This window comes from Sturnira hondurensis, unplaced genomic scaffold (assembly GCF_014824575.4).
Source record: "Sturnira hondurensis isolate 20B ecotype Veracruz unplaced genomic scaffold, ASM1482457v3 Scaffold0013063, whole genome shotgun sequence".
NCBI lineage: Eukaryota > Metazoa > Chordata > Mammalia > Chiroptera > Phyllostomidae > Sturnira > Sturnira hondurensis.
Window position 1 is genome coordinate 2035270 of NW_028085694.1, and position 14645 is coordinate 2049914.

The 14645-nt window shown below is 38.6% G+C and overlaps 2 protein-coding genes across 4 annotated transcripts in view; one reads left to right on the plus strand and one right to left on the minus strand.

Moving 5' to 3' along the window:
• Positions 1-12171, minus strand: part of HS2ST1 (heparan sulfate 2-O-sulfotransferase 1) — a 172369-nt gene extending 160198 nt beyond the window's left edge. For 2 of the 3 annotated variants that reach the window (XM_037060921.1, XM_037060920.1), the window contains exon 1: positions 11665-12171. In XM_037060921.1, coding sequence (XP_036916816.1) covers positions 11665-11788 — 124 coding nt within the window. In that variant the 5' untranslated portion in view covers positions 11789-12171. The remainder of the gene's footprint in view (positions 1-11664) is intronic. The other variant, XM_037060922.1, reaches the window with a different exon arrangement.
• A 307-nt stretch (positions 12172-12478) lies between these two features.
• The window catches only part of SELENOF (selenoprotein F), a 50485-nt gene continuing 48318 nt past the window's right edge, over positions 12479-14645 (plus strand). Inside the window, exon 1 of the mRNA XM_037060923.1 lies at positions 12479-12820. Within this exon, the coding sequence (XP_036916818.1) occupies positions 12737-12820 (84 nt within the window). The 5' untranslated portion in view covers positions 12479-12736. The remainder of the gene's footprint in view (positions 12821-14645) is intronic.

The window sequence follows — 14645 nt, forward strand, 5'->3', positions numbered from 1 at the left end:
CCTCTTGTGTGTCCCCTCTGGGAACTGGCCTGCAACCCAGGCATGTGCCCTGACTGGGAATTGAACTGTGATCCTTTGATTCACAGGACCAAGCTCAATCCACTGAGTTACACGAGCCAGGGCTTTTTTTAACTTTTTAACCCCTTTGAAATAACAGCTTAAAACACAAACACATTGTACAGCTCTACAAAAAGACTTCTTTCTTTATATCCTTATAAGTTTTTTTAACTTTTTTTTTATTTTTAGTTTTTAATCTTTTTTATTAAAAACTAAGACACAGCACTGACCAGTGGGGCTCAAATGGTTAGGTGCTGTCCCACAAAGTGAAAGGTGGCCAGTTCAATTCCCAGAACAGGCACATGCCTAGTTTGTGGGTTCAGTCCCCTGTTGGGGCACTTACTACAGGCAAGTGAACAATGTTTCTCTCTTACATTGATGTTTTTCTCTTTCTCCCTCCCTAAATAAATAAATAACAATTTAAAAAAATAAGACACAAACATACACATTAGCCTAGGCCTACAGAGAGCCAGGATTAGCAGTATCTGTCATCTACCTCCATATCTTCTCCCACCGCCTTCAGGGGCAATAACATGCATGGTACTATACAATGTCCTATGATAATAATGCCTTTTTCCGGAATACCTCCTGAAGGACCCATCTCAGGCTTCTCATGAGGAAATGTCACTCTTTTCAGAAGTATGTAGGGTGGTTTGCTTGGTGTGTTTTCATCATAAATTTGCTTGTAAGCAGTTAATACAGAATGAACACCAGAAACAACACAAAACAAAAAAAAACAATGGAACAGCATCTTTAAAGTACTAAAAGAAAAATGTCAGGCTAGAATTCTATACCCAGAAAAATCTCTCTTAACACTTAGGCCAATGAAGATTTTTTCAGACATTCAAAAGTTAAAAGAATTCATCACCAGGAGACTTTCCATATAAATAACTTTAAAAGTAATCCTTCAAGTCAAAGGAAAATGGTACCAGATGGAGACCTGTGTCTGTTCCAAAAAAAAAAAGAGCATTAAAATGGAATATGTATAAGTAAATATAAAATACTTTAGCCCTGGCAGGTGTGGCTCAGTGGATTGAGTGCTGGCCTGTGAACTAAAGGGTCACTGGTTCCATTCCCAGTCAGGGCACATGCCTGGGTTGCAAGCCAGGTCCCCAGATAGGGGCACGTGAGAGGCAACCAATCACTGTATCTCTCACACACTGATATTCCTCTCCCTCTCTTTCTCCCACCTGTCCCCTCTCTCTAAATCTAAATAAATAAAATCTTTCCAAATATAAAACATAAAAATAAAAAATATTTTAAAATATTTTAAGTCTCTTTCAAAGATAACTGAATGCTTAAAACAAAAACAACAATGTATGGAGAACTTGTACATAGAAATAAAATGTATAATAATAATAAAAAGCCAGGAGAAAGTAAACGGAAGCATAATGATTAAGGTTCCTATATCAGACATTAAGAAATACATATAATGTATGACATAAACTCTAAAGCAACCACAAAAAAACACAAGAGTACTGCTAATTAAGTCATCAAATGAAATAAAATAGAATAAAAAAATACTCTTAATCCTAAAGAAGGCAGAAAAAGGGAACGGTATCTGTAGATGGGACTAACAGAAAGTTAATGAGAACTCAAAGACAACCTAAAGATTTGAGACGGCAGAGTAGTAAGTGGAAGCCACACTCACCTCCTCCCAGGACTAAGGTGGAATTACAACTAAACTGTAGAGAAACCATCCTGAATGACCACCTGAACACTAGCTGGAGAGAAGCCTTACAACCACAAACAGACAGATGACAACACTTCACCACGATGAGATTGGTAGGGAGTGCAAAGGAGAGGCAAGAGGGCTGGCTGGGCTCCCACGGGTGACAGCTGAAGTGCCAAGAGGGATATTTCAGAGGCTGGGAGGTTCCCCCAGAGAAGTGTGCCATCTAAAACCCCAGCTGGGCTCCTCAGCAAAAGCACCAAAGCTGGAAATAAACCCAAATAACATCCAGCTGTGAACACCAGCTGTGTTTCTGCCAGTCAGGGAGAGATGGCAGGAGACCCAAAGAGCCTCTTAAAGGGCCACAGCACAAAATTTCATTCGCAGCCACTTACCCTAGGTGCCAGCAAAGGAAGGGCAGACTGGACTAGGGATGCTCCAAGAGAGTCTGGGGCTGGTGGCACTGGGGAAAGAACTGAAGGAACAGCCACCAGGATCCATGTGCTAAGATAGTCCCCACACTGTAGGAGCCATCCACCCCAGACAGGGTACTCCCCTCTAAGTGGCAACAGCCTGAGGGAAGCAATAGATCTGCCCCCAAAAGTTACTCTGCTCCACCCTGTGGTGTTTAAGCCTGAGTATTGATTACAGGTCAATTAGATTAACAGCTGATCATTTTAATGGTTGATCAATTTACCACCTAAGGTGGAAAATACAAAGAACCAGCCAAAACGGGCAGACAAAGAAGCAGACTCCAAATGAAAGAACAAGAAAATTTTCTAGAACAGCTACATGAAAGGGAGGTGAGCTATTTATCAGACAGAGACTTTGGAGTAATGATTATAAGAACATTGAATAGCATGACAGAAGACATAGAAATCATAAAAATGGATCAGTCAGAAATAATGCAACACCTGAGATAAATGAAACACTGGAAGGAATAAACAGTAGATTAGATGAAGCAGAGGATTAAATCAGTGTTTTGGAAGACAAGGTAAAAAAAACAATCAGGCAGAGTAGCAAAAAGAGAAAAGAATTTTAAAAAATGAGGAGAGCTTCAGAAACGCCTTGGAGAACATGAAGCATAACATCTGCATCATGGGAACTTCCAAAGGGAAAGAGTGTGAGCAACAGATTGAGAACCTATTTGAAGAAATAATGACTGAAAACTTAACTAATCTGGTGAAGGAAAAAGATAAACAAGTCCAGGAAGCTCAGAGAGTCCCAAACAAGCTGGACCCAAAGAGACCTACACCAAGACACATGATAATTAAAGTGACAAGGCTTAAAGACAAGGGAGAATCCTAAAAGACTCAAGAGAAAAAGCAGGTAGTTGCCTACAAGGAAGCACCAATTAGACTGGCATCTGATTACTCAACGGAAACATTTCAGGCCAGAAGGGAGTGGTGTGAAATATTCAAGGGGATGAAAAGCAAGGGGACCTACAACCAAGGCTCCTTTACCCAGCAAGGTTATCATTTAAAATCAAAGGAGAAGTAAGGAGCTTCCCAGACAAGAAAAAAGCTAAAGGAGTCTGTTAACACCAAACCAGTACTGCAATAAATGTTAAAAGGCCTGCTTTAAGAAGAAAAGGAGAAAGGAAAAATAAAAGCAGAAAAAATGTTTCAATAAAATGGCACTACATAATCTATCAATAATCAGCTTAAATGTAAATGGCTTAAATGCTCCAACCGGAGAACAGATGGTAGCTGAATGAATTAGAAAACACGACCCATATATATACTGCCTCCAAGAGACACATCTCAGATTGAAATATGTACACAGACAAAAAGTAAAGGATAGAGAAAGATATTTCATGCACACGGAAAATTAAAAAAAAGCTGGGATAGCAGCACTTATATTCAACAAAAGACTTGAAAACCAAGGCTATAATAAGAATCAAAGGACACTACATAATAATAAAGGGAACAATCCAACAAGAGGATGTGACCCTAGTAAACAATTATGCACCCAATACAGAAGCACCTAAATATGTAAAGCAAGTCTTGATGGACACAAAGGGAAAGAATTAACAGAAACACAGTTATAGTTGGGAATCCAGACAGAAAATCAACAAAGAGACAGCGGCCTTAAATGACACACTAGATCAAATGGGTTATACTGATACACTGATTCATAAAAAGAAACAATAAAAGTAACCATATAATTACATTAAAAGTATATGCTTGCAAGAGATTATGAAGGATGAACTATGACTTTATTTTCTTCCTGTAAGTTATGTACAGTAGGTAGAATTTTGTTCAACTATCAGTGAACAAAATATTTATTTATTTATTTACAAAATATTTATTTTGTTTATTTTATTTATTTCCAAAATATTTATTTATTTACAAAATATTCACCAAATTTTTTTTACATTCTTCTGTGACTTGAACATGAAAAGTTTTTCCTCAGTTTTTGTTTTCTCATTTTTCCTCCATTTTGCCTCAGTTGCAAGACAACATTGTGGGAACAAATGAAGATGTGGGAGAATAATTATAAAGTATTTCTGGAACTCTAGTTTTCTGTATACATTATAATTTCACAGTGCCAATAAACTTTGTTTATACTTTTTAAAAAAAGTAAATGCTCTAAATACCTCCATTTACAAGGGAGATTGTGAAACTAAATCAAAGCTCCAAATATATGCTGCCTACAAGAAATCAACTTTATATTAAAAAATACTAATAGGTTAATGTTTTAAAAATGACAAGATATCCATGTTGATGCTAATCAAAAGTGGTTATATCAGTATCAGACCAATGAATAAGTAAGTTTCAGAGCAATGAATATTACCAAGGATAAAGAGGGTCATTTCATATTGCAAAAAAAGGTGAATTAATCAAGAAGACATGACATCATTCCTAAACATTCATATACTTAATCACAGTACTTCAAAATACATGTAGCAAAAACTAACAAAACTTCAAGGAAAAATAGATAAGTTCAGCATTATCACCAGAGACTTCAAAACTGCTCACTCTGTAATTGAAGGAACAAGTAGGCAGAAAGAAAATCAAGGATACAGAACAATGGAACAACTTCACCAACCAATAGGATCTAACCGACACTTACATACTACTCCCAACAACAGAATATACATTTTCACATGCACACAGAACATTTATTAAGTTTATATTCTGAGTCATAAAATAAGCCTTAATATATTTTACAATTTATTCAAAAGAATTCAAAAAATTCATATACGCTCACTCCTTCCATAGTATCCAGTTTTAACTGATACTTGGATACCAGATGAAAACCCCATTTCCCAGCCTACCTACACCCTTGCATATAGATGGTGACTAGTCCTAGTCAAGAAACTGACAATGACAGGAGACGAAGTTTACAAGGGGGGACGGAGGTTCTCATCCTTGTCTTGCTTCTTCCCTAGGCTGACAGCAGAGAACTCTGAAGTCTGAGTTGACGGCAGGACTACATTTCAAAAGGTACCCCAAACCCTGAATCACCCAGGTAAAGGAAAGTCATCCCAAAATGATCACCAAATACATGACTGGGAATTAAAAAGTTATTTATTGTTTAGCCAATAAATTGTGGACTTTGTTTTTAAAAAGCAACTAGCATTATTGTAATTTAGGAAGGCCTCTAAAGAATTTCATGCAGAAATGTGACATGATTTGATTTACATTTTAAAAGTATTCCTGTCACCATTATATTAAGAATAGTTTACAGGGAGGCGAGTGTGGAAATGACAGACTACTTAGAGCATGGCAGTAATCCGGGGAGAGATGATGATGTCTTGAATTAGGGTGACAAAAGAGAAAGTGCTGAGTAGTCGTCATAGTCTAGAAATATTTTGAAGGTAAAGCTAAGATTTTTCTGACATTAGATGCAGAGGGTGAGAAAAAGAAAAGTCCCATAAAACTCTTATCTACTAGACTGATGGAGCTGCCATCAACGGAGACAGGGAAAATCAAAGGTAAAGTGGGTTAGGGTTAGATGGGATGAGGCAGTGGACAGAAATATCAGAAGATCCATTTGGACACTGAGTTTAAGAAGTCTTCCAATTATTCAAAGAAAATTTCAAGTGGGCAGCTAAATTACATCATCAATCCAATGATTAAGAAATAGAACCAAATTAGAAATAAATATTTGGAAGTTGTCAGCATATAAATCACCAACCAAGGCAGAGTAAACAGAGAAGAGTTCCAAGAACTGAGCTCTGGGATATTCTTACATTAGGGGGTTGAGGAGAAAAGAAGAATCTCACACAGGAAACAGAAGTGACCAGTGATGTGGGAAGAAAACCAATAGTATAGATCTTGGGACTCAAGTGAAGAAAAATCTATCAAAAAAGAGAAAGTGGTTAATTGTGTCAAATTCTGTTGACAGGTCAAGTACAATAAAGATGGAAAATTGCTCATTGGTCAAGACAAATTATTGTTTTGTCTTCTGTTGGGAGAAATAATATCATATTCATGTGTTAATGTGAATAATCCAGCAGAAAGAGAGGAAATGATTATAGGAAAACGTGAGAAAACTGCTGGAAGCATGTCTTTAAGCAGGTGAGGGAACAGGATCGGGTTTACAAGTGGCTCAACAGGCATTTACCGGTAATCTACAGTTAACAGGCAGAAAGGCAGAGTACAAAATGCTGTTACCAGTGGATGCATAGATCATCGTAAATAAGGCTAGAGTGAACTAGGACTATAAAGTCCACTTATAAGGACATCCTTCAAAGTGGTTTGTCTGGAGGGCAATGTTTGAATATTCATTATAATTTCATTTTCACCAAGTACCAAAAAGCTAGTAGAGGGCTCAACAGAGTGATAGAACGACACTCCTTAATTGACATAACTGTTCAGGCAACTCCATGGCACTCGATACTCTATCCAAGACTCATAAGCGAGGCACCAATGAGCAATTCTAGAATGACTGCATTCCAATTATCCAAAGTTCTCTACTAAACAGTCACTACTACGAGGTTTCCAAACAATTTCAGAAGTAATATATTATTCTCAGGAATATCTTGGTGGTATGGTTTCACACACTTGTAAAAACTAATTCCAAATTTCAAAATGCAGTCTCAACTTTAGCCCTGGAGTTGTTAGTTCATTAGTTTAGCAGTGTTTTAAGAACAGTAGCATAATTTTCACCAATGAAAATGGCTACATAATCCATTCTGAGACTCTATCCTCATTGAAAAGGTTATGTCCCACAGCATTTATAAACATAAGCAGGGGTACTTTAAACATATAAATGACAAATATTACTTTAAATTATTAGGCCATATAGAAAATAAAATCATCAAGCACATAATTCTAACATTTATGTTAACAAAGGTTTTATTGCACTGTTCCAATAGTCAGCATTAGTAAGAGGTGTGCACTTAGATTCAGAAAGAACTGCTTTGAGGGGGAAAAAAGGCAACAAATTCTGACATACAGTTCTAAATAAACTGAGTAACTAGTCATTTTGACTCCATGTAATCTTCCATAACTCATTAAGAAAATTAAGTATACATTTTAATAAAATGAAAATGTTTAATGTAACACCCAAAGAAAATTTTTCATAATTACTATGCTTGTATCCTAAATGAATTTCACAAGTTGCATACTGTAATATAGTAATATTTACAAAATAAAACACACTCCATTAAATATGGACCATCTATTACAAATCAGTGATTCTTACCATTAACAGGATCTCATACCCCTGTGCCAATCTGATAAAAGCCATGCATATAATTTCAGAGAATTTATGGATGGCTGGAAGCCTACCTATGGGTCTCTGATATTTAAAGAATCTCCAATTAGTGGAAAAGAATAGAGACCAAAACTGATCCAAGAACATATGAAAACTTAATATATAAAGAAAAGAACAATAACATACAATGAGAAAAATGGGTTATTTATTTACAAAATATTTGCCATAAGTAGCTATTCACTGAAATTACAATAAATCTATATAAACACATGAAGGTTTTAATAAGCTAAATGTAAAATATAAAAATTATAAAATACTATCACAAAATGTTGAAAAGGTACATAATCTCAACTGGGAGAAATCTTCTTAAACAATGTAAGAAATATATTTGCCTAAATTGATATATTTGTGTAAATATTTTAAGTTCTGTATAAGCAACATGCACTATTAGGTCGCAGGGTAAATGAGAGACTTGAAGAAAAACAAGATGTAAAACATATGGTAGATAAAGGATTACTAATTCTAATATTTAAAACAAACACCTAAAAATTGGTAAGATAAACTATCCAATAAGACAAATGAAAATGAACAAGTGAACAATGTTCACCTAATTAGAAGTTGAGGGAATGTAAATTAGTGTGACAGCAATCATTTCACAGCTTCGGACTGGCAAAAATTAAATGCTTCTAGCATTCAGTGTTTGTGAGTGTGTGCCGGCAGTATAGATTACTGTGAACTTTTTGGAAAACAAATTGTTTTGGAAAGTAACATTTTTTAAATTCTCTTAAATTATAAAATGCATATATTCTTTATCCCAGCAATCCCATAGATAGGAGAATTTATCCGAGTGAAAATGATACCGACATACAAGAAGTACAATGGGCGTATAAGGGTATTTCTTAAAACACTGTTTGTAATACCAAGAAAAGAAATGATAAAGCAAAAGAAGGTGGATGTGGGGGAGGGGGAGAGACTGAATGTTCATAATTGGCATAATGGCTTAGTAAATCATGATTCATGCAAACTATGCAAAATTATACAGCTATCAGAATAAGTCAAATTTGTACGTATGGGCCTGGAAAGATGTTTATGGTATTAAATGGGGTGGAGGGAGCAAAATACAGAGTAACATGTATACCATAATCCCATATTCATTTTTTTAAAACTATGTTGTGTGATACATGATTTTTAAGGAAATCTTGTTTGTATACTTTATTTACCAAGTGGCCAATGAATGAACCTAAGTTTGAACATATCTACTGCTCTATTAAGGATTCCACCACCAAAATACTCAAATCAAAGTATATAAGGCATTATCAGACAACACAATCCTTTGGAACCTTCTACAATAGAAAAGATAAACAATAAAAACTATTTTTAAGAGTAAAAATGTTTAATAGTTTTTCCGATGCCAAAATAAAAATGTTTATATTAAAAAGCATTTTCAATATAAACTTGTGATTTAATTTATATTGTGATTTTACACTCATAGAAAACCACCACAGATTTTTCTTTCTTGTAGCAGAAATATGCTATTTCAGTTGCTTCATTGGGTAATATAATTATGTTCATTATACAGATATAAACAAGGCCAGCCATTACACTAAACCAATTCCTTTGTGTCAGAAATTGGATTTTCTCAGAATGATATTCATTCTTTGCAATAAATGCAATTAGCATGGTATTACAGTTTAAAAACTCTATTCAAACTGCTAAATCTTAGTGTAATGTTAATATAAAGTCCCAAGCAGCCTGGTATAACTAAAAGAACACTGGATTTGAAATCAGTCATACCTGGTTTCCAACACTGCTTCTGACACTTATCAGCTATGTGGTCAAATTACATAATCTTTGAACTTGTTCCTGCATCTGTGAAAATGGCTTTCTATAGGGTTCTTGGAAGATTAAATAAAAATATTCATATGAAAGTACCTAGTACAGAGTCTGCTTGTCAAACTATGCCTTCTTCTGCCTTCCTTTCCTAAGGAAGATTACTAACCGGCAACATATGTTTTAGTAGAGCCTTTTCTAAGACTTTTTTTATATCAAAAGATTGCGGATATAAAGTAATATATTGTATTTGCCATATTTTTGCATCTCCAGAGTATTAGTTCATTTAAGTGTTCTGTATTTAAGGCTCCTTTTCTTGGCTTATTTTTGAGATTGAGTTTGATCTACACTTATTATTTCTGATGGAATATAAAGGTTTCTTTCTTGTAAAAAAAAGTCACACACACACACAAACTCATGTTATTTTCTAGTGGCTTTCTACATCTTCAGATAACTTTCTTTTTAAAATCAGTCAGGTTGTGCCTGTTAAAACTGCTTTCAGGTATCATGAAGCCCCATGACACCCACTACTTGGGATCAAGGAAAGAGTCAAAAATCGAAGTTTTCCAACCCACTGTAATATGTCAAAGAAACCCACATAACAATACAACAAAGTACAAATTTTAATTTCAACATAACTCAAATTTCTCAGAGTGTCTTTTTTTTCTGTTAAGCTGAATTATTAATGAGTTCAGAATATGATTCTGGGTGCTGCAAAATGGATCCGAAGAGCTGGCCAGAGCAGCTCAGTTGGTTAGCACACTGTCCCAAAAGGCTAAGGTTATGGGTCCCACCCCACACACAATAATCAACCAGTGAATCCATAAATACGTGTTACAAATTGAGTCTTTCTCTCCCTCTCTCTAAAATCAATAAATTTTTGAAGTGTATTGACCAACCTTCAATATTTAAAGTGAATATTCTTTCATCATACAAGACTCATTAATAAAATCATAGTAAATAAATTTGGTATCTCTTCAAAACTGTACTGGGTAAGTTTTACCCTAGAATTGGGGAATGGAGTTATCCTTAGCTCATGTTCAACTTTAGTGCACTTCAATTAGATCTGATGCTCTTTGGTAGACTGCTTTCTAAAATATCTCCAAGGCTTTTTGCAGTCTACCAAGACAAGTTATCAGCAACCATTGGTAGAATTACAATTATTTTCTGATATATTTGTATTAAATACTAATCATCACCCACATCATGTAGCTGTTACTTCTTAGTGTAAATTATACCGCTGCCGGTATTTTATTGCTTGCTTCTCAAAAAGTACTTAAAACGATGCTGAGGTGAAAATATATGCATAAAAACACTTCACATTACTTTTCCATATTCAAAGTATGGCCTGTGGAGCTGATTTTTAGGTGCCAAGTTCATTTTTAAATCAAAATGTATCACTGACATTCTTTTAACACCCCCTTCCCATCTGAGCTCCTCCCAGATGCCAAAGTTTCTACTACTATGAAAGTATAATCGATGTATTTTTCTGGTGTCTCAAATTTCATTACCCAACTTTTTGTACTTCGAACCTATTATCCACTAAAGTAAGCATTTAGTGTTAACTCCTTACTTAAGCATATGGTTAACTTTTTGCATAATCCTACTTTCCCTCCATAAACTTAAATCTCAATAATTCCCCTTAAGCTTTCCCTCCTCTTCTAAATTCACATCAACATTGCGGCGAGGCAATGTACATACATATGTATCCCTATCTTAAGCCCAAAATATTAATCACTTTAGCGTCACTAAAAATCAATTTAAAAGCCTGGGTGCGTCGTTTCAGTCCCTTGTTGAAGCGTTTAATATGCTTTCCTGTCCTTACTGGGCAGCCTATTCCTATTTCTCCCGTTAGCAGTTGTGATCACTTGCTGAACCCAGCACAAGAGTGCAACTCACAGCAGTATATTTCTTTTACTCACCATCATTCCTAGGTCCTCCCTCCATTTCTGCTCATCTATCCCTTGGTGAACCTCCCCATCCTCAAAAGATTCCGTATCCAGGTGCCCATACCTCAAATTAGAATACCCCTCGCCTGACACTGCCGGGGTTTTCTGCACGACTTCTGAAGGAACACACAGGCTGAGCGTTTCTGTCTCCTCCAGCAGTGCCCGTTCCCCACCGAGTTCGGTATTCCCTTGCTCTCTCCCCATGGAATCCCTACCTCGAGGTAACCTTTTGGCTCCAGAAAGCCCAACCTTGCAAGCTCTGTCCCAGGACCTCGCGAGGCCAGCACAGCATTCAAGTTTCATTCACACCGTTCTTGAAGCTAGTGCCCTCGATATACCCAGCCCCAGTTCTCCCTATAATCTCTTTCAGTCTCCAGCCTCCAAGCCAGACCCCAGGTCAGAGGAACGCCACTTGCTCGCGTTGCAACGCCTCCCTGGCCCGGCCCCTTCCAAGCCACTCACGCAGCCCGGAGTGGTTCTGCTCCTCACCTAGCTTCGATCGGGACTCCTCCAGTTTCTGGATTTGGTTCTCCAAGAAGAGCATCGCCACCGCGAAGGCCACCACCGCCAGTAGCTGCAACTTGGGCGGCATCATAATCCTGAGGAGCCCCATGAAACCCGCTGCTCCGGATCAAGACATACCGCGGGGGGCGGGGAACGGGGCCCCGGGGGCAAGGGAGACGCCGGGAGGAGCCCACCGAGAAGGCAGAAAGGCAAGGAGAGCGAGACAGCGAGAAAACCACCGCAGCGACCCCCCCTTCCTACCTCCCCAGTTCCCCGCCCCCAGGCGCCAGCACAAACACCACCGGTGCCCGCTTCTTCTCGGATGACTCGACGACCGATCCCTCCAAAAGCCCGCGCTACAACACAGTGCTACGCCTGCCGGGATCTCGCCTCCTTCTATTGCCTCAGTCACCGACCCCCGCGCCCGCCAGCCTGCCTGCCTCACTCCCTTCCTTCCTTCCCTCCCTCCTTCACTCGCGGCCGCGCGCTCCTCCGCAAGTGCAGCGGCTGCGGCTGCGCCGCCCCCGGCCCCGCCCCCTGCCCATCCCCCACCGCCACCACGCGCACGCATCCACGTACGCTGCTTGGTAACCAGAGGCTCCACCCTCTGCTCCCGTTCGGTTGTGCTTATTGGACCGAAGAATTTCAGGGCTTCGTTCTCGGTTCGTGTTACGGTTGGTTTCCTTATCTAGAGGCATCAACCAAAGCGGCATTCGATTGGGTAAATTTGGAGGAAGAAGCTGGCCAAAACTGACTAGGGCGGGGCTTCTTGTCTGCTCAACGAAATGTCGTGAAAGAAAGGAAGAAGCCCAGCAAAGTAATTGGGGAGTTTAGGAAAGTGCCTGACACGGGTTATCAAAAGGACCCACAACTTTATATTTATATCAAATATAAAGATATTGGATCACCTTTAACTTCCTTATGCCCTTGGGTAATCACTCACTGCAGACTAACAGATTTGATAGCAACCGCTCTTTAGCAGCCTGTTTTAGATCAGGCTCTGGAGTGGACTCCCCTATCTGAGGGGGTCCTAGGAGCACTCCGAGACCTGCGGAATATGGTAGCGATGGCAGCTGGGGCGGCTGGATGGCTTGGCCTGGCAGTAGGGCCGCGGTTGCTGTTGGCAACTGTTCTTCAAGTGGTGAGTGAAGATCACCTCCGCAGTAGTCCCAGAGCGAGTGGGAGGGATTGGGCTGAGGAAAACGGATCATTCGGACCCACTTGGGAACCACACTTGAAAAGGGTGGAAGGACTGGGTTTCCTTAGCCACTGATGCGGCCGGAATGCGACGTGGTTCGCTTCCTTCTTTGATGCTTATCCTTCCCCGATCTGGGTTTCTAACGGTTTTTTCTCCTGGCTTCAGCTATCTTGAGTACTTATCGTCTCTTGCAGCTCTCCAGCTAAAAACAATCCGTAAATCGCACGGTGCACAGTGGGTCGGGGATAGGGCGGTGAGGAAAGGCAATAAATCTTGGAAAGAAGTGAAAATTGCTTTTTAATGGCCGAAATGAAACTGTTCTTTGTATCAAGGTCCCCAAATCCTAGAGGAAAGCCCTCAAGTGTTTGGTCCATGCTACACCTCCTATGTATTTCTTTCTCTGTCGGGTACATATTAGTGTTCCCTTAATTCACTGTTAGCTCTTTACCACAGTTATCTAGCATTCACATACCTGGGTGCACTTCAGTGTTATTTGTTTTGTTTTTAAACAACGTCGTTGTTGTAAAAATAGCTGCTCTATACTAAAGCATATCTTATTTTTAAAATTGATTTTCTAAAAAGGTAGTCTTCATCTTGTTTAAAGTCGGACAGTGTTAACCAAGTTTCTTTTTTTTACAGCGTTTCTTCCCCCTCACCCCAATAACAGAGCAGATGCTTTCTTAATCTTTGAATGGGGAAAGATAATAATTTTGACTTACTGTCCTATTCACACATGAACAAATTAATACTGGTTAATTTCTCCTAAAAAAGTTTGCGATCCATGTTTTGCTATATATCACACATTTCTTTTATCAGCTTAATTTTTCAGATAATGTTATGCAGCCTGGTGAAAAGTTTTCTCCCAGGACAGGGGTGACAAACTCATTTTCACCGGGGCCACATCAGCCTGATAGTTGCCTTCAAAGAGCCAAAATAATTTTAGGACTGTATAAATGGAACTACTCCTTAAATGTTAAGGAGTTGAAATTACATTCAGCCCTTTGAAGGCAGCTTCGAGGTTGATGTGGCCCTGGGTGAAAATGAGTTTGATACCCTTTCCTAGGCGAGCTGGTATAACTGATTTATCCAAGGTTTGGTGGAGTTAGGGCCTACACCAAAGGCCTCTTTAAATACCTTTGATTTTCTTTTATCAAGAAGTTTGAAGATTGTGCCCGGTTGCTTTTGCAGCCATACACAGAGGTGGATTCTCCTCCAGTTAGTGTTACAGTATTTCATTAGTATTTGGTGCCTTAGAAATTATTGGAAGGACCCCTCTCTAAACTTTCTGCTCAAGATTTTCTTTCTTTTTTTTTTTGTTTTTGTGCAAATATTAGATGATTTGAGTTCACCACCATGCAAAGATAAAAAGGAATAACATTTCAAGTTGCCTTCTGATTTTCCTGTCTCTGACTGTTTCAGTATCGATGACTTTATAACCACCCAAAATTTAATGGCTTAAAGTAATGATCTCATGATTCTGTGGGTCTGATGAGCAATTCCTTTGTTGCTTTCTTCTGGCCTCATTTATGCAGCTGTGTTGTGCTAGTAGGTCAGCTGGACAGAAAGGTCCAAGATGGATTCATTTTTAGTTGGTGCTTATTGTCAGCGAAGGTGACATGCTTGGTTCTCCATGTGACCTCTCATTTTCCAGTAGGCCAGACCAACTTCTTTTCATGACAGTCTCATGGCAGCAGTGCTGAAGAGCAGAAGCTGCAATGCCCCCTAAAGCCTAGCCTTAGAAATCACATGGATCACTTCCACTTCACAA